This window comes from Pseudopodoces humilis, chromosome 4 (assembly GCF_049639895.1).
Source record: "Pseudopodoces humilis isolate 2021_Gansu_Grassland_sample_001 chromosome 4, ASM4963989v1, whole genome shotgun sequence".
NCBI classification, from domain to species: Eukaryota; Metazoa; Chordata; class Aves; order Passeriformes; family Paridae; genus Pseudopodoces; species Pseudopodoces humilis.
The window spans coordinates 14,717,566-14,741,763 of NC_142203.1; the positions used below are offsets into that span (position 1 = coordinate 14,717,566).

Genomic DNA, 24,198 nt, shown 5'->3' on the forward strand with positions numbered 1-24,198 from the left:
TAGGTGGCTTTGGGCTGATCCCATTGCAGCTTTGCAGCACCTAAAGGAAACCTGTCCAAAAGTTGGAGAGGGATTTTTGGCAAAGGCATGTAGTGACAAGACATGAAGGAATGGCTTAAAGCTGAAAGACAGCAGGTTTAGATTAGATATCAGGAAGAAATTCCTTACTGTGAGAGTAATGAGGCTCTGGGAAGAGAAGGCTGTGGATTCCACATCCCTGGAGATTCAGGTTCAATGGAGCTCTGAACAACTTGGTATAGTGGAGGATGTCCCTGCTTATGTCAAGAGCATTGGAACAAGATGATTTTTAAGGCTCTTTGCAACCCAAACCATTCTATGATCATACGAGTCTATGCTATTGAGTGATGTTTTCAGAAATAATTCAGCTTTACCCATATAGTTAGTGTGTTAAATTTCAGGCTAATTTAAGAATTTTTTGAATTTCCCATGGTTTTGTCAAAGTATTGTGTGACGAAACATCAGGCAACCTTAATTAGTGTTAGTCCATCACAGAACAAACCCAGTATTTTCTTTTAATTGCATTTTCTGTGCTGAAAGAGTACAGTAAGAATCCTATTTTTATACTATAAAAATAATATTTCTTAAAATTTATTTTCACAATTCTCAAATTTAGGACAAATATCTTCACAATTGAAGAAGCGAACACTACAATTTATCTGAAAGTTTCACGGAGTAATGGGCTCAACGTGTCTGTGAGTGTTGAGTGGGAGACGTTGTCGGATACTGCATTTGGCATCAGTATGTTCACTTTATTGAGATCATCCATTGCTATTTTCAGAGTGGAGATAGCTACAGAGTAACCAAATATACAGGAGATATATCTTTGAAATGAAAATTCACCTGTAATACTTTTGTGATGTCAAAATTCATTAGAGAAAAGATCTTGGCTGCTTAAGAGTCAGCTTGTCATCCGCCACTGCTGCCAGAGTTTCAGCAATCTCTATGGCTCTTCATGTTGCTTATACATTTTCACAAGACCTTTGATTTATAAAACCTGTTCTTTACTACATGTAGTTCTGGACTTTTCTAACATAATATAAAAGACACCCTTTTCTCTATGTGTTGAATGAATAGGCAGTCTAAGAATCTTAGTGCCGTGACTACTTCTTGTGATGACAGAGAATGAGGATAAAAACGTTTTTAGGTTTTTTTGTCACTTTTTTATTTCTTCCTATCTAGTTAATTTTCTCAAATTCCAGACTGAGTCACTCTGAATCACACTTAAGTTGCCTATGCATCTCCCATATGTAATAGTAATATATAAGAAATTAATTTGTTGTTTAACTCCCAGTACAACCTCAGTGCTGTACCATTTCCATGTATTTACATGCACTTATTTTAACTGTTTAGAGACAACTCAGAATATAGTTTAGGCATTTAGAGCATGACGCTAAGAATGTCAAGATTGTGGGTTTGACCATAGTATGAGCCATTCACTTAAGAGCTGGACATGATAATCCTTGTGGATCCCTTTCAACTCAGAATATTCTGTGATTTCTAATACTAGATTTGGTTTTAGCAAATAAATAATGAAAATGGTGCTGTAAAAGACCTTAAAGATACATACTTTTTTTCTATTGCAGGAGGTAGTATCAGTGTTCTGTCTGTTTTGCAAAGCTTTGTGGAAGAGTCGGCAGCTAACTGGTGTTTCTTTCCATCGGACGAAATCCTGTATGGTGTGCTGTTGCGTTCGCCTCCAGCTGTGTTTTCTACTCTATACCAGTGGAAAGGAGTTTTTGTTGCCATTGAGGTAAATGCTTGCTTACAGACACCAACCATGCTTCTTAATAAAACCTTGACATTTCAATTCTACATTTTTGTTCCTCTCTCAGAATTTCACTATGTGGAATCCTAAAAGCTGCGTGTCTTTCCAAATCCATGCCTCTCCCTACCTTGTGATTACTCATGGAGGAAGCAGTCGTGGAGCTTCCAATAGCAGTGTGTATGCATTCATGCCTGGACGCAAACTATTGAAGGTAAATCTGTGTTACTTACAAAATCGTTAAATAAAAGGGTTAGAAAGGACTTTGTGAGGCCCTTCTGTCTAGCCATATCTTGTTTTGGGAAACAAATGTTTTGGTGAAAAAGCTCTGTTCTCAGCTAGTTTGGCAACTGAGCACTCTGCATGAGTCAGTGATGTTAGTTACTGTTCTCGTTTAGGCCAGAATGGGGTTAATTTTGCAGTAGCCATGAGGGGACATGGCTGGAACCCAGAGGTTATTCTATTCCACATCATGTCATTTGCTGGGGACAGAGGGAAAGGGGCCCTCCTGGATGATGGGGTAGTGTGGGCATGGTTCATGTATTGACGGGCTGTGTGTAGTGAGTATTTTCACACGTGAATCTTTGCCTCTCTTGTACCCTCTACCACTATTATTGTTGTTTTCACTGTTCATTTTCTCATCGTGTTGCTGTTTTTGGTAAGTTGTCCTTATCTCAGACTTTGATTTTCACCTTTTGTGCTTCCACTTCTCCATCCCACTGCAGAGGGAAAGGAAGAGGCAGCATTTGGAGGGTTTCAATGGGAACACTAAATTGAGAAATACCATTCCTAAACCATGACAGTTATTACAACTTGTTGTCTAATGATTTTTATAGTCATATTTTGAGGGTGAGATATAATGCTTGGAAATTGTGGAGCAATTAAGTCATAGAGAATTTTCTGAAAAATGTATAATACTAATTTTGTAAAATCACCCCACATATATTTTTTAAATTAAAAATTACATCTATGACTATTTTTGTACACTATTTTATATATGTTTTATATGCAGTTTTACAGTTTTTTAAAAGATATGTGTGTGTGTGTATGTATAAACTTGAACTGACTTCCAAATACCATTTTTGCCACATTTTCCTTGTAGCTACAGACCCTCTCTATTACGGATACCACACTTGTCAAACATTTTGCTGCAGATGAAGAAAACTATTTGGTTTTTGTGAGTGATACCACCAGTTTCAGTTCCATCCAGGTTAGAATATACTTACCTTCCATGGCTTTGATGTAGGTAGTTTGGTTAGTTTTCAGTTTGAAATAGGAAGGAAATATAGAACTATAGAAACTAAGTATATATTCCTGAAAAATTAGTTGTGTTTCTGTTACAGATTTATAAGACATAAAATTCTAGACTTGTTTAAATGTTAACAACACTCCTTGCATTAATATGTAATTTTGACTTGGTTTGATTATATTGCTACTGTCATTTCTGTTTTGAAATCCATTATATTCAAGAGCTATAGGAATAGAAATAGCTTCTGACCATAAACCTGTTCATCTGAAGAACTGGCCACAGGTACCTGCAGTAAGGTAGTTACTTATAGCTGCTTATCAGTGTGCTTCCACCATAATGTAGGATCCACCACAGAAATGAGGAAATCAGCTTGTTATAAGTATTTCCAGTTTTTCATGAAATCACTTAATTTATTTTTTCTTAGTGCTTGTTATAAAATATATAATGCAATATATTTTATATTTTTACAGGTTTTCCAGTGGAATAAAGATATATTTGTGCTGCATCATCAACTTCCACTTTACAGAGCTCTGAACATTGCCTTGTTTCCGCGAGGAGGCATTATGTACTTAGTAGTTTCTTTGTCTAATACCAGCCAGAATGTGCTCTTGTACCAGTGGCTGAATAATGAGTTTAGGAATCTTCATCAGTTACCAGTAAAAGAAATAAAACATATGGAGGCCTGGACTTTTGGATCTGATATATATTTAATTGTTGCAAAAGGTATTTAACAGAAAACAAACACTGAGTTTGCTAAGTATGTGCTGACTTGTTTGGTAGCAAAGGCATTTGGAGTTTAGATAGAAATTAAAATATTACTGGAGGGTGACAATTTGCTGAAAAGCTTCTTATCAAAGTAATCTGTATTTTGTCCTTCAGAAAATGAAAGCATTGTGTTTGTTCTCAAATATTTATGAAACTAATTAAATATTTTCCCAAGAACAATAGGAAATAATAACTCCATTCATCTTGCTACTAATTGCAGCCTTTCTAAGCTTTTCTGAGCTTTCTTATATGCAAAGATCATTCTTCAGCAAAGTTCATTTTTATTACAAGTACGACACTTTAAGCATTGCTTTATGTCTGCATCCCTATGACTATTTTGAAGTGTATATTGCAGTCCATGGATTTCTTTGCACTTGACTGTTGTATGCTGGGGTTTTTAGTGTTCTCATATGTGAATGTGTGCAGAAAAGCCCTTAAATGATGACATGGGATAAATCATCTAATGTGATATCATGCTATGAAGTTATGCAAGTAAATAGGAAGATACAATCACCTGCCACTTAGTAATTAAAGCTGCCAGTCTCTGCCTTTGACTGGCCACCAGTGTGTGACTTAATTAACAGGTAGCAATATAATGTAGGGTTTGTCATTTTTCTCCTTCGTAGAAACTGGAAATTGTGAAATTCACGTCTGGGAGACAGGACAGTCTACCTTCAGACACTTTCAGTCTCTTCCAGTCTCTGCTGTAAGAAATATCCATGTTTTCATGCCTCCTTCAGGTTTAGGTAAGGTCTTATTTATAGTACTGGAATTGAAGAAATGTATGCATTCAATTTTCATATTATTTCTCAGATTTGAAGAGCTACTTTAACAATTGTGTTTCCAAGGACGTTTCTGGTATTACAAGAACTTTTAAGTGTATCACTGAGAATTTCTTTTTTTCTCTTCCTTTCTCAATTTAGTTCACATCCTCATCTCTGGTAAGGACACAACAACACTGTATTCCTGGAACTCAGAAGGGAACCAGTTCTCTCTGACACTTGAAGCCCCCTATGCAGATCATATCACTTCCACTACTGCAAGGTCTCTGAACTCCAGCAAGAGTTTGATTGCTCTTTCTATAGACTCCAGCTCCCAGATTTATGAGCTGACAACTATCACCAACCAGTCAGACTTTATACCTAGGTAGGTTTTTTGGTTTATCTGCTAGCTCTTTCATTCCTTTTTCTGTGATAATCTTTTTATTACAGTGGAGAACATTATAGATACCTCTGTGTGTTGTGTTTATTAACACTAGGGAGAATTTTTCACTGGTAGCCTTAGGATAACCTGAAGTCAAACTTCCCACAATTTGCTTTAAAGAATGGAATAAAAGGACTTGCAGTTAAACTTGAGATTAAAGGTTTTATTTAAGATAAATTAAATTACATTACATTAAAAAGAAATACCAGTTACTATATGTTCTATTGTAATTAAGAAAAAAAGCCAAACCAAACTCTAGTCTCACAACCTTTAAACTCAGTGACTTACTCAGGAATATCACCAACAATTTCAGCATCAAAAATGCTCTTTAAATTTTCAGTAGTGCTTTTGAAGTTTGTTATTCATATCCTCAGTTTATAATTACTTGATGTGCTTGTTTGTATGCTAGTTCAGGTGAATTGATATTTGAGCCTGGGGACATGGAAGCTGTGATAGCAGTCAATATCCTGGATGACAGCATCCCAGAGGAGGAAGAATGTTTTAAAGTGTGGCTGAAAAACCCTAAAGGAGGTGCAGAGATTGGTGTTCACAGTTTCGTTAACATAATTATTCCTCCTAATGACAATGCCTATGGAGTCATTGCATTTGCTCAGGTAAAACTTTTAAGGTAAATGATTAAAATATGTATATATAATTTCTGAATAACAGAAAGCAAACATACTAGAATTGCATGTGATGGGATTCTTTTTCTAAAGTCTTGTAGTAACCTGAGACAGAAGATTTAGCATTGATACTTGGTTATATAGGCAATAGAAACTCAGATCCAGTCTGTCCCTATTGTGGAGTTTTTATAATCCCCTTACATTTAGAATAGCCCATTATTTTATCAGTTTCATTTTGCAGCAACCTAAAAATTAGTTTTCAGATGGCATATATGATATCGTCATAGTCCCTACTAATTGGTTAATCAAGGGAATTAAGTAAAGATTCTTTTCCTCTAAAATAGTTATGCCACAGGATGAGCCCATCTGCCTGAACAAAATAAAAACTGGAGAAAATGTCAGACTGAAGGTATTATTTGGAGTTGTGATTCTTAAATCATCAAATATTGTATAAGTTATGTAAGCAGATATATGAACTAAATGCCTAATAAAACACTGAAGAAGAATCATCACTGAAAGGAAACATTGGATCTAGACTTGTGTGAGGAGGAATAATAGTAAAGTAACAGCAGTAAATATATGTCTGTCTTGAAAAGTCTACATGTTTGTTATCTGCTTCATATGATTAGGACATAAAATACTGTGCTAAAAAAAAAAAGCCCTAACAAAAAACATTGAATTTTTGCCTAGGATGAAGAGGTGTGACATATCAAATTCTTACATTTATGAAATTTGGGCCTGTTGAATATTAAGATATATAAAATTTAATCAATAGACTTGCATTTAGCTGCTGATGAGTAGATTAATTTATTCATGCCCAATGTCTCTGGCCTTCTTTAAATACCCTGTTCCCTAAAGAAACTTTTCTTTCTAAGAAATTAATGCTTTGGTTCTGCTGTTGTATATCTTTCAGAGTTCTTTATTTAAGCAAATTGAAGAAATGGAACAGGACAGCTTGATCACCCTGAATATTGAACGTTTAATAGGAACATATGGACGAGTTACAGTAGAGTGGATTGCTAATGGGAGCATAAGTGATGTGTTTCCAGCTTCAGGAATGGTATTTAATAGTATCACTGCTATTGGGGAAGCACTGACTGTATTGTCTCAGACAGTAGATTAAGGTGTACTGAGTGAGAAGGACAGTGCATGTTAGATTGTCCCACTTTTCTCTTAATCCCTGCTTCCTGGTCCTTTCCTGTGATTCTAGAGGTTTGTGCTTCTGGCTGGCACATAATACAGTGATATCACTTTAGCACTTCTAGAACCTGATATTGCAGTGCTGTCCAGGCACTGGAAATGTGTATCTATAGTATCCTATTCCCATCTTCCTTCCTGCTGTGACATTCAGCTACTGTGTCAAACCATAGGTGGGAATTTGTGAGTGTTTGCTTTTTGTCCTGATTTTCTCAATACAATGGAGAATTTAAGTGGCCCAGCAGAATATGACAAGTTCCAGTTTTCTATGTTTCTGAGACTTTGAGATTCCCAGCCATGTTGAGACCCAGTTTTTCCTGTGGTCAAAGCTCCTTATATGGCTTAGGACTGGCAGGAGCCAATTTCTGTAAATCAAAGTCCTCCACCTTGTGGCTGTCTGTAGCAGAAACAAAGCCCAAAAAAAATAAAGAGAAAAATAAATTTACTTGAAATCCAGGCTGCCAAAACAATCATACTGAAATTTTTAAAGTACTCCTTGAGCATTCCAGCTACATACCACACAAGTACACTGCATACCTATGCAGGCAAGAAGAGTCAGAAAAGTATAATGTTAAGTGTAAATTTCTGTTTGTCCTACACATTATGTGTAGCCTAAATGTTTATAGATGCATCTTCCTTGTTGAAAAAGACTTAATCAAATGGAGGGCCCTTTGTCCTGGAGTGATTTTACAATACTTCTCTTTGAATTTAATTTGAGTTTGAATTTTAAAAAAAGAATATAGATAGACAAAGTGTGTATCAATCATTTTACCTGAAGAAGAAGAAGAAAAAAAAAAGTTAAGTAGCCATTTCTTCACATAGCAACGATTTTAATAGGTATTATATGTTCATCCTTCTTTTGATATGGATATATATGGTGTGTTGACCTTAGCTGTCTAAAAACCCCCAGCTAGTTCTCTCTTTCTCCCCCATCTCAGCAGGTTGAGGAGAAAATAAGGTGAAAAATCTTGACATAAAGGCTGTGTAATAAGAAAAGGAAAAGCCATTGTCTACCTGGATTTTTCCAATGTTTTTGATACAGCTTGAAATAGCCTTCTTCTAAATAAACTAATATGTTATTGCTTCCCCCAAGGGAGTGGTGGTAAATAGGTCCTTTTCAAATTGACAATCTGTCACAAGTGTGGTCTCTCAGGGATCAATATTGGACCCAACAGCATTTAATATCTTCATAACTGACGTGGGTGATGAGATCAGGTGTACTCTGATGAAATTTGATGATGATACCAAACTTAGTGAGGAAGTGGAGACTTTGGAGAGCCACCCAGTAGGAAAACCTGGGTAGCCTGGAAGATTTATCAGTAACAAGTGTTGCGCTGTGGAAAACATAATCCAGGAGTGCAGCACACACTGGCATCTAGCCTGACTGGGGAAAGCGACCTGGGGATCCTGCTGGTCGACAAGCTCAATATAAGAGAACACTGAAACAATCCACCAGGATGTTTCTGGGTTGCATCAACAAGGCCACTCCCAGCAGAGATAAAGCAGTCATTAGCCCACTCTACTGAGCACTTTTTGGGCTACAGTTGGAAATCTGTGGTCAGTTTTGGTCCCAGTTATAGAAAATAGATATGGGCAGGCTGGTGGGGGTCCAGAGCTGGCCACAAATGTGGACAGACTGGTAAGCCTGTCATATGAGAAAAGGCTGAGAGAACTGTTCAATCTTGAGGGGAGAAGATTATGGGGAGACCTTATGTTCAGACCATGTTTCAGTATGTAAAAAAGTAGCTACAAAGGAGGAGACTTACTTTTTACAAGGTGTCACATTGAAAAGACAGGGGGTAATGGATGCAAGTTACTCCTGGGGAGATTCCTATTGGACATAAGAGGAAAATTTTTCACCATGAGAAAAGTCATCCATTGGAATAACCCTCCCAGGAAAGTTGTGGGCTCCCCAGAACAGACACTTCTAAGATTGAGCTGGACAGGATGCTGGGCCATCTTGTTTAGACTGTGGTACTGGCAAGAAAGATTGGGGCAGATAATCCTTGTGTTCCCTTCCAACCTCATATTCTATAAGATATGAATGTGTGTATGTATATTGATTTTATAACTGACAGAGTTTACTGAATAAAACTCTGGGTTTAGCTATGCTGACAAGAAATTTGACTTTTTTCTCCCCCTCCCTCTAAAACTTTAGATTACATTTTCAGAAGGTCAGGCCCTGTCCACAATCACCCTGACAATTCTCGCAGACAGTGTTGCAGAGCTTTCAGAGACAGTGGAAATCACACTCACCCGTGTTACCACTGTGGATGTTCAAGATACCACAAAAGGAGCTGTCATTGATCCTGAAAGGGCAAGAGCTGTACTTAGCATTTTACCCAGTGACTCGCCACATGGTGTGATTGAGTGGCATATGGAGTCTCTCTTTGTTAAAATCACAGAGCCAGAAGGTAAGTCTGTTTCTTGATTCTTAGGAAAGAATGTATGGTTTTGCAAAGTCAGCATTGTTGAAGTTATAACACCGGTTACATATATATATATGTATGTATGTATGTATGTATATGTATATATTCTAGATATATGTGTCTCAGCAGTTTTGTATTAGTGTAGCATAAATATCCCTTAAAATATATAACTATGCTATATTTCACATTGCATACATCTCTGTTTTCCAGCCATTCTTGTTTGAGAAGTTGCAGATCACTAATGCATAAAATACTTCTGTTTATATAGAAAGCAGAAGATGCCTGTTTAATGGGATTGCTATATTGTTTAAAATAATTTACATAGAAAGACTTCCCTCTTGAAGTGGCTCAAAAAGGAAAGCTTTTTGCTCAGAGGGCTAGGGGAAGGAAGGAAGCAGAGCTGAAGTGAATTCCACTTCAGGAAAAAGGTGGTATTTTTCTGCTTGCAGTTGCATGTTTGATTTAGTTTTCCTTCCAGGCACAAGTTGAAAAGGATCTCCCAGGCAGTTGGCCAGAGGAGAATTGCCATCATGCTCAGGCTTCTTCTCTCTCTCCTGGGTTAGGGAGCTAGCTGGCATTCTTTGGGGCTGTTCCCGCAGCTACCTGATGGGCTATTCATACTTGAACAACCCAATTAGAACTTTCTATTTAATATTCTCTCCATATTAGCAAATTAGATATGCAGAAATTACTTTTCGCATCAGAGAATATTATCACAGGCAAAACATTCTAACATGTTCTATTTTCAGGTGAATTGCTGTTGCCCATTTTTTAGCACCTAGAAGTAACGTAAAGGGATTCTGTTGATTTCTTACACATTATAAGCATATATACTTTGAAGTTAGGATTCGAGGACAGTTCCTAGCTTCCAGTGGTTCTACAGTTTGGGTTTTCTTTTCCCCAATCTTTAAGTGTTGCATTTTTCATGAATTATACACAAGTGCTATCTGTGAAAGAGTATTGGGTTACAGTAACTGGTTTAAAGTACAAACCTGTTTACATTTTATCTGTTTCTATTTCTCCAGTCATAAATGCACCACTTTTAGCCAGTTTAGGTGTTTCATAATTTATTGGATAAAATTACAAATCTGCCTTCCCAAAAGGGTGCTGAGCCTGACTGATACAAGTCTATTTAACTTTTTCAGTATTTAAGTTGAGGAAATCTGACATTTACAGCCAGAATGACTACCCTCAATACCTCTTTCTGTCTCAGAATCAATAGGGGTGGCCTAGGCATGAAAGGCCAGGCAAGCTATTGAGATGGAAATTTGGAAACATAACTGAATCAAAGTAGAAGTGTCAAAATAATAATTTGTCTATCACACATGAAACTGTATATATTTCATATCTTATTATTCTTCTAGATCCAGTTTTTAAATGCACAGTACCTCCAGATGTAGGTATTGTTTTGTGTGTTCACACCTGTTTTGTGTGCTCCTCTGCTTAAGCCTTGGAATTATCTAAGACCTGTTGTGTCACTGAGCAGAATTGAAGTGGGCTATAGCAAGCAGCTTCAGTAGTTAGGTGAGCTGAAAATCAAGCAGTCCGAGGGTTAAAACAGGGCTTCCATAGGGCTCCATCCTAGTTTCAGTTCTCTTCAACATCTTCACGAGAGACTTGGATGCAGGACTCTTAGGAATACCAAGTTCGCTGACAACGTTGAACTGGGAAGAGCTCTTGACTCCCTTGTTGGCAGAGAGGTCCTGAAGAGAGACCTCAACAAACAAGAGACACCTTGACAAATTACAGCACTGAGCAATCCCCAACCATATGAAGTTCAACAAGGAAAAGTGCCAGATTCTGCACGTGGGATGGGGCAACCCTGCATGTATGGACAGTCTGGGGAATGAGGTGCTGGAAAGCAGCTCCATGGAAAGGGACATGGGGGTCCTGGTCAGTGACAAGTTGAACATGAGGCAGCAGTGCCCTGGCAGCCAGGAGGGCCAAGCGTGTCCTGGGGGGCATCAGGGCCAGCATCTCCAGCTGGGCAAGGGAGGGGATTGTCCTGCTCTGCTCTGGGGCAGCCTCAGCTCGAGTGTGAGGGGCAGTTTTGGGTGCCAGAGTATAAGAAAGACATTAAGCTATTAGACAGCATGCAGAGGAGGGCTGTGAGGATGGTGAAGGCCTTGAGGAGAAGCCGTATGAGGAGTGGCTGAGGTCACTCGGCCTGTTCGGCCTGGACAGGATGAGACTGAGGGCACACCTCATCGCTGTTACAACTTCCTCATGGGAGGAAGAGGAGGGGCAGGCACTGATGGCTGCGCTCTCTGGTGCCCAGTGACAGGACTTGGGTAAATTGCATGAAGCTGAGTTCAGGCAGATTTAGGCTGGATATCAGTAAAATGTTTTTTAGCCAGTGCATGGCTGAGCACCAGAACAGGGTCCTCAGGGAAAGTTGTCACATCACCAAGCCTGACAGAGTTCAAGAAGTGCTTGAACAGTTCTCTCAGGCCCATGGTGTGATTCTTGGAGTGTCCTGTGCAGGGCCAGGTGTTGGCTTTGATGATCCTGATGGATTCCTTCCAACTCAGCATATTCTATGGCTATAAAAGAATCATACCTTGAATTTTTTTCCCTCTCCTTACTGTAGGGCAGGAGAATTCAACTACTGTTACTCTACTAATTGTTCGAGAGCAAGGATTTGTCGGAGATCTTTCCATTCAGTTGAGCACTGCACCAAACTTTGAACTCCCCGCCTCCAACCGAGCAACAGAAAATGAGGATTATATACTGGAAAAGAAAACAGTCATTATGGCAGAGAATGCAACAACAACCTCTGTCATAGTCACTATTTTGCCTGTGAGTAGCCTAACAACTTCATTAGCTTTTAATATCTTCTAAGGAAATGGTACTGATTTTATAGTAGTAGTATGACTTAACATTCTAGAAATGTCTGTGCTGGGACTCTTGCGGCCACCTCTTTCAAAAAAAACTTTCCTACTACTGGGAATGAGCCAAATTCTTTGTTTTATTATAGTCTCAAAGTTTACTGATAATAATGAAAAATGAAAAAAATATTATATATATATTCTTTAAATGTATTTCGAATGGAGATACTGATTTTCAAATCACTGGTTGGTTTCTGAGATCTAGCTAACTTTCTTTCAGATAGCAGTAACAGGTGACAGCCAGCACTGCTTTCCACTGTTCTTGCAGATCTGGAATCAGATTTGTCAGCTTTGATTTTAAAATCTCAGCAAAAGTAGTCTTTTTCCTCTTTTATAGAGTATGAAGGAAGGGATTCGTTATATAGTCCCAAATGCTGAGAAATTTTGAACAGTGAACAACCTACAAGTAGTCAACTGTATTATAAACTTGCAATGTATGATCAAGAAAAAAAACAAAACAAAAAAACCCCCTTTTTTTTCAGGACAATATTCCAGAATTACAGGAGGGATTTATAATCAATATTACTGATGTGCAGCTGATCACTTTTTCCTCTGGAGGCCAGCCAAGTGTGAAGAGACTTGGATTAGAAATAGCTGAAATAACAATTGAAGAAAATGATGATGCCAGAGGAATATTTAACTTTAACGTTACAAAGGTAAATAAGTCTGAATTAAAAACATGTTAAGTGGCATTTGAACAAGACAGTCTGATTTCTCAGATGGCTTCTGAAAGTGTTTGATAGGCTTTATGATACTAAATTGTTCTGGGTAAAATGGCCAGATACCAGACAAACAATTCTTTCTTAAGAGGTTTATCACAAATAATATACAACATTTATTATAAATCTGGCAGTGCTGAAACTAGTGTCATAAAAAGGGATCTCAGGAAGTCATCTAATAAATATTTTTGCTCAGAGCAATGTCAATGCTAAGGCCAGACCATTTTAAGTAGTTATGTATTTACCATTTTAAGTACTTATGTATTTTTTCATTTATTTTTAACTGCAAGTCAGCTTGAAAAAAAAAACAAAGAAAAAGAAAAAGTTCGTTGAGACACTCTGCAGTTTCATTTTCAATGTACAGGATATCACTGGAGCTGTTGTTGGTTATGAGGTACCACCACCACAGAATGTACTGAAACTCCCAGTTGTTCGACAGGCTGGGAGGTTTGGGTCAGCAACTCTGTACTGGGAAGCCATTCATTCAACTGCCAGCTTTGAAGACTTCACACCATCATTTGGAAACCTTACATTTGCAGATGGGCAGGTATTCACTTCCTGAAAGTTTACCTGACTGGGTTACCAGCTTAATATTTTTTTGTGTGTTTTCCTCTAGCAGAATTTTCACTGAAATCATATTATTTATGGCCTTATGTACATTAATGATGCTCCTAGCTTCAGTTCTTTAACATGGAAAACCAGAATATTTACAAGCATTGACCAAATAGGCTTGTGTGTCTTTGATACTTCGGCAAGTCAGGGCATAACTTCTAATAATAAACCCTTTTACACTGAAAAGTTGTAGCAAAATCCATCTACACTATAAATTCTTAGAATAAGCCTTCTTAGCTTTGTTCTACACATAATTTTAAATTTCATGCTACACCTGAGACGACTTAGTGTACACAAAGGACTTTGATTTTAAATGAATATAAGCATTCCCTTTGGCAAAGGGAAGCATATATATAGTGTGCAGAATTTTGACTGAATATTGACAATATTATCAACATACACTTTCTACTGATCACCAAAGCAGAGCAGTCTTCTGGTTTTAAAAAATTAGATTTAAATCGACTGACTTAAAAACCACTACTGAAATGATATCTTCTTATTATAAATATACAAGCATAAAAAGAAAAATGAACAAGTGAACAATGTCTGTTTATCTATTACTAGATAAAATTTGCCTATTTGAATTTTTTTCAAGCAATTCATATAATACTATAAATGAAGCTTTTTTGTTTATTTTTTTTTTCTTTTTAACATTTCTACAGGCTACAGGAGAAATAGAAATTACAATCATAGATGACAGTGAAGTTGAATTCCTTGAGATATTCAAAATTGCCCTGGTGAGGGTAACAGGTGGTGCAAGACTTGGGAATGACACCCTGGTAACTGTTGCTATTCCACCAAATGATTCCCCTGTTGGGGTATTCAGTTTTGAACAAAATAATGTGAGTTTTAACTAAGTTGCATTAATTTCTGCTAAAGCTGAAGAGTGGGTTTATGTCACTAACATATAGCTGATTTTTATAAGACTTCACTGCAGTGGGAGACCTGATTTCATTGAAATGATATTAGTGCCTATCTTCATCTAGCAGTGTAGGATGGTAGTAACAGTGAAAGTGCTGCTGCATAAACATAGATTTCTGCATGACTGAATCAATTTAATTCCCTATACTAACAATTCAGGACATCCTAGGTAGGATTTTTATGGTCTGTATAATAATCTGCATTACTGAAATTAAAATGAATAAAGAAATTATAAAGAATATTTCATATTAGTTCTTGCAGTGCTTCTGCTCTCCATTTTGCTGATGCTGAGCCTGCTGGTCACATTGTAATTGTTTTGAATCAGAGAGCATACTTGAGTGACTTGATCACTTGATCACAAAAATCACTTGAGTGACTAATCCTTGCTAGCAGAAATCAACTCACTCCTTACACCTGTTATTTTCTCTTCCGTTGTTCAGAATTGTCATTGATGATGTTTTCTGTTGTTTATCTAAAACACATACTCATTTCATTTGACATCCTCAATGCAGCTTTTGACTTTTTTAATACATCTTTCTCACATCTTCCCTCTCTTTCTCCATCAGGTAACTGTGAAGGAACCTCAGACACCTGGTGACTCTGCTGCAGATGTTTTGCTGAATGTAAGCCGAAGTCAGGGAGGAAAAGGAGAAGTTACAGTGTTATGGATTCTTGAGGAAGCAGCCAGATACGATCTGAGCCCTCTAAATGGTACCCTTCATTTCAGTGAGGTATTTCAGACATTACAATAACTTATTTACTATTAGATTTATAAATACTTTCTTCTATTTGTGTGTGTTTGTATGGTAGTTACATGTTTTTAGAAGTAGGGATTTACTAAGTATTATACACTAGACAAAGGTCTGTTTGAACTGGTGGGATTAGCAGTATTCAGGCTTCTTTCAAGCTGTAAAGGAAAGCTGACATGCTCTTTTAATGCAGCATAATGTAATTATCAGGAAGGTAGCTCTTCAAATCTCCACTCTTTTTGCAATTTAGAAAAAGGAATTGAAATCTAATGAATGTAAATAATGACTACATAAACACTTATTCCACTACAATATCAGGCATCTTAAAATTTATATTGAAAGGGTGAGGAAGAAAACTGATTGCTCAAAATCTACAGATTGAAAAAAAAACCAAAAGGCACCATAATAACTTCCAAACTAAACAGTGTTATTTAATTTGTATTTCATGGCAGGTTAAAACTCCGAAGTCAGAATCAAAATATTGGACACTGATACTATGTTAATATTGATATTTTACAGTCTCAAAATACTTGATGAAGAAAAGTATTTTAACAGAGCATAATCTATTTTGTCTTGGTACAAGCTTGTTTTTCATTAAATAAATAGACATATTGATTGTTTCACTTTGAGTCAGCTGGAAAACAATTTTTTTTTCTGGTAAAACCATCAGTATTTGGCAAAGTTTTGCTATCCTTTCTCTACTGGTAGGCTTTAACATTTTGTCTTGAACTTTTATATATGCTTACATATAAGCATACAACTCTGTATGCAAGCTATACTAAATTTATGCCATGTGCATACTAGTGTGTGTACAGTATACACACACACACACATATATATGCACATATATATGTGTATAAATACACGTATAGTATATATTATATATACTGTACATAATATATAATATGCATGTTTAGTATATGTATGTGTGTGTGTGTGCATACATGTGTATACTACTTTTTACCATGTGTATACACGTGTCACTTCACACTGACAGAGATATGGATTAGGTGGAAAAATTCTACTAATATATCTAATCTTAATAATGTGTTAATTCTTAGAATATGTGCATACTGTTGAATATACAGTTTCTGTATAAAAAGTTTCCTCTAAGTTGAAAACATCTATGTGAATACAATTTCAAAGGAATTTCAATCTTTATTTAGATGAAAATAGCAAGGGTATTTTTAGGGTGGCACAGAATGTTTGAGAGACAATTTTACTGCTTTTTAATCTGTGGGAAGAAATTTCAACCAGATCAGATATCTGATATTTAAAAAATACTACAGAATATGTCAGGCATTCCTAACACTTGACATATTTTTTAAAATTGGTTTTAATACTGTATTTTGTTGAATTTCATTTAATGTATATCCATGTCTTTCTGGTCTTTACATGATGCAGACTGAGTCCCAGAAGCTGATTATTTTACATGCAATACAAGATGGTCTGCTGGAGGGGAATGAAACATTTACCATTCAGCTAGTCTCTACTGGTGATGCAGAGATATCCCCTGTAAATGGTAAAGAGTTAATTCAGTATCTTCTAGTTTTAGATATTCTATATGAGAATATTCTAAGTCTGTTCATATTGTTTTAGTCTGCAGTGCTTAAGTATTTTGTGTGGTGCTAGTTGGTTGCAGTTTTGAATGTCAGTCTTTTTCCCTAGTCCCTTAAGAAGAAATCAGAGAGAGTTCCACAGGCCCTCTATGAAGCTGATGCTTAACCACTCATGTCATGAAACTTTCCAAGGGTAGCTCATTGTTTAGTTTTCACTTACCAGGAGAAGCATTGTTCTCTTCATAGGTGTTGCAACCATCATTATTTTGGGAGATGAAGGAGCTTCTGGGGTGGTTGGGATAGCCCATTCATCCCAGCACATTTTGATTGGAGAACCTTCTGGAAATTATAATGGAACTGCTCTTATTAGGTGGGTACATCTCTCATTTTTTCAATGAAAGAACAACAGCCCAGATTCAAAACCTGTGAGACTCCACATTTGGCAAGAATTAATTAAGAACTTCATTTTATCATAATTTCTATAATCAGAACTATTTTAAAAACTAGGTGATCGGTTTTAAGGAAAGGCATATGTATGTCCTTTCAGTATTAATGGGGATATCCAAATATTCCTCTGTCTTCAAGTTATTTACAATGTCAACGCACCAAAGGAAAAAGGATCTTAATCAAAGGAAGGGGTAAGGAAATGTGACATTTGAAGGTGCTTTGTGCTTTCTAGAATTTGATTCAGGATTTGTGCCTGAATAGTATTTCAGCAAATTGCTGTGTTCTAGCATGAACAATATGGGGAATGGGGTTTTTGGTGGAAACAAGATGAAATTGTTTCATTCAGACAACTGAAAAGAGAATGAAGAGTTTGAATGAGAGAAGAATCTTCTAAGAGCATTGGAAAAGCCATTATGACACTTCCAGGAAATAAAAAGCAACAGAACAGTTTGTGCTGCTGGCCCAAGAAGCCCAAAAGACAGAATGATGCTTTGTGCAAGAAGCAGTTCAAGGTCATGCTATGTGCAGACAAATCTGTACTGTGACTTATTTCACCAAGCATTATGTTATTAGTAGGGTTTTAGACAAGTAGGAGACACTACATATCTCAGAAAATCACAAGGTATTCTGGCATCGTACATCTGCCTTATAGATCAAATTGCTCCTGCCATTACCCTGACATCCAATTTCCCTTCTATTTTACTTCTATATCTGGAAAAAAAGAAAGATATCAGTTTTCTGGAATCTCTTCTGGAAACAGAAGAGAAATCAGTTTTCAGATCCCAGCTTTGGGCTGCACATGGAAAGAAACTTGAAAGACCTCCTGATAAAAATACAGCTTGAGGTGTCTCCCATCACAGAGAAACAAAGGAGAACTTCAGAGTTGTTCTGAAAATGCCTGAAAAGGGAATTATCGTGTTCTTAATAGTGATTAAGTACATTAAAACTCAAGCTTTCATAGTGTTGATAACATTTCCTCCATGCACAACAGTACGATATTCTATCTCTGTATTAGATATTAAATACTAAAGGTAAAAATAAAATCTGTGTTTGTGTCCTTACCTGCAGCCTGGTACGTGGCCCAGGGATTTTTGGGGAGATCATAATATATTGGAATATAACACCTCCTCATCAGACAGAATTTATTGAGGTATCGGGGACCTTGACCATGCGAGATAGGCAGTCTGCAGCAGTTATTCTAATACAGGTATATGAGAGATCTGATACCAGTAGCTATTTCAAGTAGCTTTCTTTTATTTTCTTAGGATCTTGGCTAGAAATTAGTTAAATCTCCTTCCCAGGGAATGGTTTAAAGCCTTTTAGCTGTTGGTTCTTTTCTGTAGGCTGTAGATGACGACTGTCCTGAGGAGAAACATTACTACCAGTTTCAGCTAACCAGAGTCAGTGGTGGAGGACTCATAAATGAATCTAGCAGCACAGCAAATATTACCATGGCCGCCAGTGATTATCCATATGGAGAGTTTACATTTTCCCATGAACTATTGCAAACAACAGAAGACGAAAAATGGGTATTGGATTAAAATTCTTTCTTATGTAAAATTACTGATAGATATCAACATGGTTGCTAGAATTATGTTCAGCTTTAGAAAGAAAATAAATCAGTCTCTAAAATGACTGAGCCTATTTGCTAAATAATGTGTACTCTGTACTTGATAAATCATATTGTTGTTAGCCAACAGAACCATTGAAAAGGTGCCTTTAAAGCATCTCCTGAAGGCAACTGTAACAGAAAACAAAGCCATTTTTAAAAGAAAATGTTCTCTTTTCCTCAGGTTAACATCACTGTTGTGCGTTCCAGGGGATCCTATGGCAGAGTGCGTCTTTGCTTTCAGATAATAAATGGGACTGCAGAGGAAGGAATAGATTTTAGTCCCACAGTAAGGGAAATGGTTTTTGAACCAGGGGAGGAAAGTAAAATTATTTTGATTGAAATTCATGATGATGACTTTCCTGAAGGCCCTGAAAACTTTTCATTGATGATTACTGAAGTGGAACTCGAAGGAAGGTAAAGTTAAAATTCCCAGTTGATTTGTTACAAGCAGAAAAGCATATTAAAGAAACAAACTATATTTGGATTCTGATCTACCTGAATAAAGTCACTGCTAGGCATTTATTCTGTTTTATTGTAAAAAAATTTTAACACAGCTATAATTGTATTCATAATAGAAAATGAATGTATGGTAAACCAAATTATTTTAACATAAAGATGTTGCTGGTTAAGATTTATTAACGCTTAAAATGCATACATTAGATAGAAATTGTCAAGTTGCAAGAAATTCAATAAAAAGATGAACTGAGAAAGAACAATTGAAAGATACACATTTCTAGGAATAAACTACTTTTCTTGCAAAACGTAATAATATGAAAAAATGTGACAAAAAAGTCTTCAGTAGTAACTGTCAGAAAATAAAGTTATTTGTAACAGACAAATTGTCACACACACATCTTTATACTTTCACAAGTAGTTTAAAATGTATTTTTATGTTTGTTTGGTTTTTTATGTTCTTGCAAGGGGATTTGATTTTACTGTAAGAGAGAATGGTCTACAAGTGGATCAACCACCAATAATAGGAAATATCTCCACAGTATGGGTCACTATTGCAAAAAATGACAATGCTGAAGGTGTCATAGAATTTGATCCACAGTATGTCCTTCTACAGGGTAAGTTTACCTTAAGTTCTCACTATAGTTTAGAAGATAAGGCTACAGCATGAATTTTGAAATAACATAACTTTTCTCAATTATTTTTATAGTGGAAGAGGATGTTGGATTAATCATGATTCCTGTTTTGAGAAAGCATGGAACTTACGGCAATGTCACAGCTGATTTTCTATCTCGAAGTATTTCTGCACTTCCTGATGGTGTTGACTATGTCATTCATAATAATACTGTATTTTTTTATCATGGACAGAACCAGTCTTTTATTTATATCTCTATTATAAATGATGAAGAAAGGTAATTAAATTTTCAGATATTTATTCACCAATTTACTTCTGATAAAGTCTTTTTTAGCATGCACTAAAAAATCTACACATACGTGTATATAGAGCTGGAGTTGAAGAACAAATTTCTGCAGAGCTAAAGAATTACATTATAAGAAATGTTGGTGTCAGCTCTACTACTATGAAGAATAAAATATTTTTCCATGTTTTTGTTTAACTTAACACTAGTATAAAATAGAATAATGATAGAATTCCAGAATGGTGATATCTGAAATATTTTTATTTCAGATATCACCTTTCTGTTCAAATAGAAAGAATCTTCTACATTGCACCTATGGAGATGATTTCTTTACTCCTTTAAACAGATTAGGTTGGATGCATGATTGAATTACTAAGTACAGTTTTAATATTTTCTTTTTTCTCTCAGATATCTCAGAATGTCTTTTTCTTTTTCTGTGCAGTGAATTTGCAGAGCAATTTGAAATCCAACTGACAGGAGCCACTGGTGGAGCAGTGCTGGGGCTCCACCTGGTAAGCCAGGTCACCATTGCAAAAAGTGACTCTCCCCAGGGCATGGTCCGATTTCTCAACCAAAGCCAAATTATTCTCCCCAACCCTGATGCAACCACAACAGTGTCACTGGTGCTGGAAAGGACTGGGCGACTGGTGGAGGCACAGGTGGGTCTTGCCTGTCAGAGATTGAAAGTTTTCCAGTGACTACATCAAAAAGCTCCTGCATTTTGCTTTAAGAGCTCTCTTAATGACTGATTTTTAATAGGATAATTACAGTTTTTTATTAAATATTAATTGCATACAGCTTCAGTATAACAGAAAATGTTGATATCCTTTTAAAATCCTCTTTCTCTTCCTGCTTGCCTTCTTTTATTATGGTATTGTCTACATAATTTTGAACTATCTCCTAATCCCACCAAAATTATAGTTAACTTCATGTATTACTACTAGTTTCATTTAATTCAGGAAATTGCTTACTATGGGTTTTCTATAGTATATTTTTACTCTATACAGTAATAATTTTTGACTCTAATAAATTTTTAACTCTATACAGTCTTCACTTTTAAAGTGAAGGTATATGTGGGCCTTTCACAGTCTTGTCAAATAAGTGGAAAATTTGCATAAAAAGCCATGAACTCCTCTACATACAAAAATTTCCTCAGTCTTTGACTTTTTCTAGAAGATGTTGGAGAAAAGTGGAAAACACTTAAGTTACCAAAATAATAATTGTCAAGTCCTGAATATGACCTCCTTAAAAGCAGTCTAATTTGTGGGAATTGCTGGAAATGCTATAGCTTTTAATTAGGCTGAAGAAATATGAAGGCTTCATAATTTTTTTCATAATCTGAAGGATTAAAAATTTTTACAATAAAAAATATTTGTCATTTTTAGACTTGACGTCTCGCTTCAAAGAGAAATGGTTTTTATCATGAGTACTTATGTGGGAAGTGTTGCTAAACAAGTGATGAAAGAGAAGAGAAATAGACACTGGCCTGTGTGATTCTTGCTATGTACTAAATAAATCTTAGTTTCTTTTCCATTACTGACATCTAGAATTTAATAAACTGGTATGGTGACTAACACTTAAAAATTCCCATTTATAAATTGTCAAGTTTACTTTTTCAAAGGCTTCTAGATTTTGCCCCGTAGAATTAATTATGACTGTGTTATATCCTGTATTAACAGCAAATATTTAAACATAGCTAAGCACTTCAGGTACTCTGTCTCTTCTCCCCTTGGGATGCTGTTATATCACCCCTCTAAATCTGAAACTTACCTCTTCCACAGATTAACTGGGACATTTTGGGACCCAATTCAGAAGAGATTTTATCTCCTCTGAATAGTGACATTGGTGACCCTGTGAATGGATCATTCTATTTTGAAGAAGGAGAAGGAGGTCTAAGAACAATTAATCTACAAATCTATCCTCATGAAGATGTTGAAGTTCAGGAAATCTTCATTATTCGACTGAGTCTTGTGAAAGGTGAAACAGAAATAGATCCTAAGGCAAACAGCATTACATTAATAGTAAGTTACTATTGCTTCTCTTTCTTCAGAGATTTCTGTTGATATTGGTTTTTGTCCTGCAAAGATTTTAAGAATTAATTACAATGATTACTAAGTCATTTGGCCTTTTTGACCTTCTTAGTGTTTTGGTATATTATGTTCAGTTCTGAAAGAGAAAGGGCGTAAAATCTGTCAGTAAAAATTGGTATAAAAGTGCTGAGCTGACTCTCTTATTTGCAGTTTTCTGGAGTTCTCTTTGGAGAGAGCATGGATTGAATTCACATTTCTATATGTCAATACGTTTGTCATCTGTTGTGGTTTAAACCCACCTGGAAATTAAGCCCCACTCAACTGCTTCCCTTCCCCAACTGCTTCTCCTCTTGTGAGAGGGAGACAAAAAGCAGGATTTCTGAGTCAAGAAAAAATTACTTGAAAACATCAATGAGATGAGAAACAAACAGTAACAGCAACAATATTAATGATAAAGGTAGACAGTATGAAGGGTGATTTACACACAAAAAGGTACTCACCACCAAAGCTCCACTGATACAAAGACAAAATGTCTTTTTTCCCCTGAGCAAACTAAAAATGATGATGGACAAATCATCCACATACACACTCCTCCACAAAGCCTGAGACAGCAAAAACAGTGATGGACAAACTCTCCAGGCTTCTTGGCCTGCACCAACTATCATGTGTGTGTGGTAGATAATAGAGATCTGGATGTGCCCACACAGCACCAGGCTCTGACCCCTCAGCAGTTGCAAGTAGGATATTGTCACTCTTAACATCTTCTGCAGAGGAAGGGAGAAAATCTGACTTCTCACAGTGCAAGAGAAATGCAGATATTTTTGAGAGTTATCAAAGACAAATCAGTGCTGTAGGGATACAGTAACTAAAGACATATTTATAAAGCTGCTATAAGAAACCCTCAAAAAAAATCTCTCCTAGAAATTGTATTTTTATTTTATTATGGGGTCTATAAGGTGTTGTTGGAATTAGCTCTTATTTTCACAGTCCCCCTCAGGAAGTCAGGTTATTGTGGACCTGATTTTTCTGAGTCTGAGAGAGTTCCAGCCTGTCAGTGGGGCTGATCTGTTCCCAAGGGAAAGTCTCTTGAGGGCATCTCTCACTCAAGGACTGTTTTTGTGAATAATTTCGTTTTTTCAAAACAGTTCTGTACAGCTGTGATTAGTGTGTTTTTCTCTTGTCCCACCAGTGGGACAGAGAGGTGGTGTTCCCTTTACCAATCATGTTAAACCTGTATCGTAACACCCTATAAAAAGCTGAAAAGTTCAGATAATAAAGTTTTCTGATCATCTCGCTCTGGCTGCTGTGATTGAATTCACACTTCCATTTTGTGTCCAACGGCGACATGTTACCTCAAATTCTTCATGTAGTGAATGGTTCACGCAGATGGATGTGGATGAGCTCTCTTTCCCATAGTGCTGAGTTTGCAAACTGATAGTTTTAGAAGAGATTCTGTATACTAGCTCACGGTGCCTGAGCATTTCCTGCATAAAAATCAAAATATTCAGATGCAGCATTTGTAATAAAACTGTTCTTTTCCTTCTTGGACAGGGGAACTGGAAACTGAAAAAGGGACATTTTAAACTTCCTCTGCTGTTTTTAAAACTAACAAATAAGTGCCCCTGTAGCATCTAGCAGTGAAAATCTCAGTGGTTCAAACAAAAATACAACTCACACTACATTTCTAGTTTTTTAATATTTGTTTACCTTTTTACAGATAGAGAAGTTTGGTGATCCCAATGGAATTGTACAATTTGCTCCCGAATCATTAATTGAGAGTAACTATTCAGAGCCCTCAGAAGAAGAAGGGCCACAAAGTATTACACTGTTTGTCAAACGAATTCAAGGCATTCGGGGGAACATAACGGTATTCTCACTCGTTTCCTAATAATATTATCTGAAATCATCCTCAGTGTCAATGTATGGAAAAGTATCTCATTCTGTGCCTTTCAATTGCTTATTTCTCAGATTAGGTTTTTTACATATTGCCTTTTAGACTGAATTTAGGAAAGGCTTAGCCCTAGTACTTGTGGTGTGGTGAG

The 24,198-nt window shown here is 36.4% G+C and overlaps 1 protein-coding gene across 1 annotated transcript in view; it reads left to right on the top strand.

The window, feature by feature from the left end:
* The window catches only part of ADGRV1 (adhesion G protein-coupled receptor V1), a 254,889-nt gene that overhangs the window by 64,212 nt on the left and 166,479 nt on the right, over nt 1-24,198 (top strand). The window contains exons 45-69 of the mRNA XM_088054108.1: nt 635-759; nt 1,605-1,771; nt 1,854-1,997; nt 2,886-2,993; nt 3,503-3,755; nt 4,424-4,543; nt 4,721-4,943; nt 5,410-5,614; nt 6,537-6,683; nt 8,979-9,234; nt 11,840-12,048; nt 12,620-12,793; nt 13,221-13,403; nt 14,131-14,310; nt 14,956-15,120; nt 16,543-16,660; nt 16,944-17,067; nt 18,213-18,351; nt 18,488-18,673; nt 18,938-19,170; nt 19,678-19,826; nt 19,919-20,120; nt 20,569-20,785; nt 21,908-22,147; nt 23,874-24,023. Of these exons, the coding sequence (XP_087910234.1) occupies nt 635-759; nt 1,605-1,771; nt 1,854-1,997; nt 2,886-2,993; nt 3,503-3,755; nt 4,424-4,543; nt 4,721-4,943; nt 5,410-5,614; nt 6,537-6,683; nt 8,979-9,234; nt 11,840-12,048; nt 12,620-12,793; nt 13,221-13,403; nt 14,131-14,310; nt 14,956-15,120; nt 16,543-16,660; nt 16,944-17,067; nt 18,213-18,351; nt 18,488-18,673; nt 18,938-19,170; nt 19,678-19,826; nt 19,919-20,120; nt 20,569-20,785; nt 21,908-22,147; nt 23,874-24,023 (4,417 nt within the window). The remainder of the gene's footprint in view (nt 1-634; nt 760-1,604; nt 1,772-1,853; nt 1,998-2,885; nt 2,994-3,502; nt 3,756-4,423; nt 4,544-4,720; nt 4,944-5,409; nt 5,615-6,536; nt 6,684-8,978; nt 9,235-11,839; nt 12,049-12,619; nt 12,794-13,220; nt 13,404-14,130; nt 14,311-14,955; nt 15,121-16,542; nt 16,661-16,943; nt 17,068-18,212; nt 18,352-18,487; nt 18,674-18,937; nt 19,171-19,677; nt 19,827-19,918; nt 20,121-20,568; nt 20,786-21,907; nt 22,148-23,873; nt 24,024-24,198) is intronic.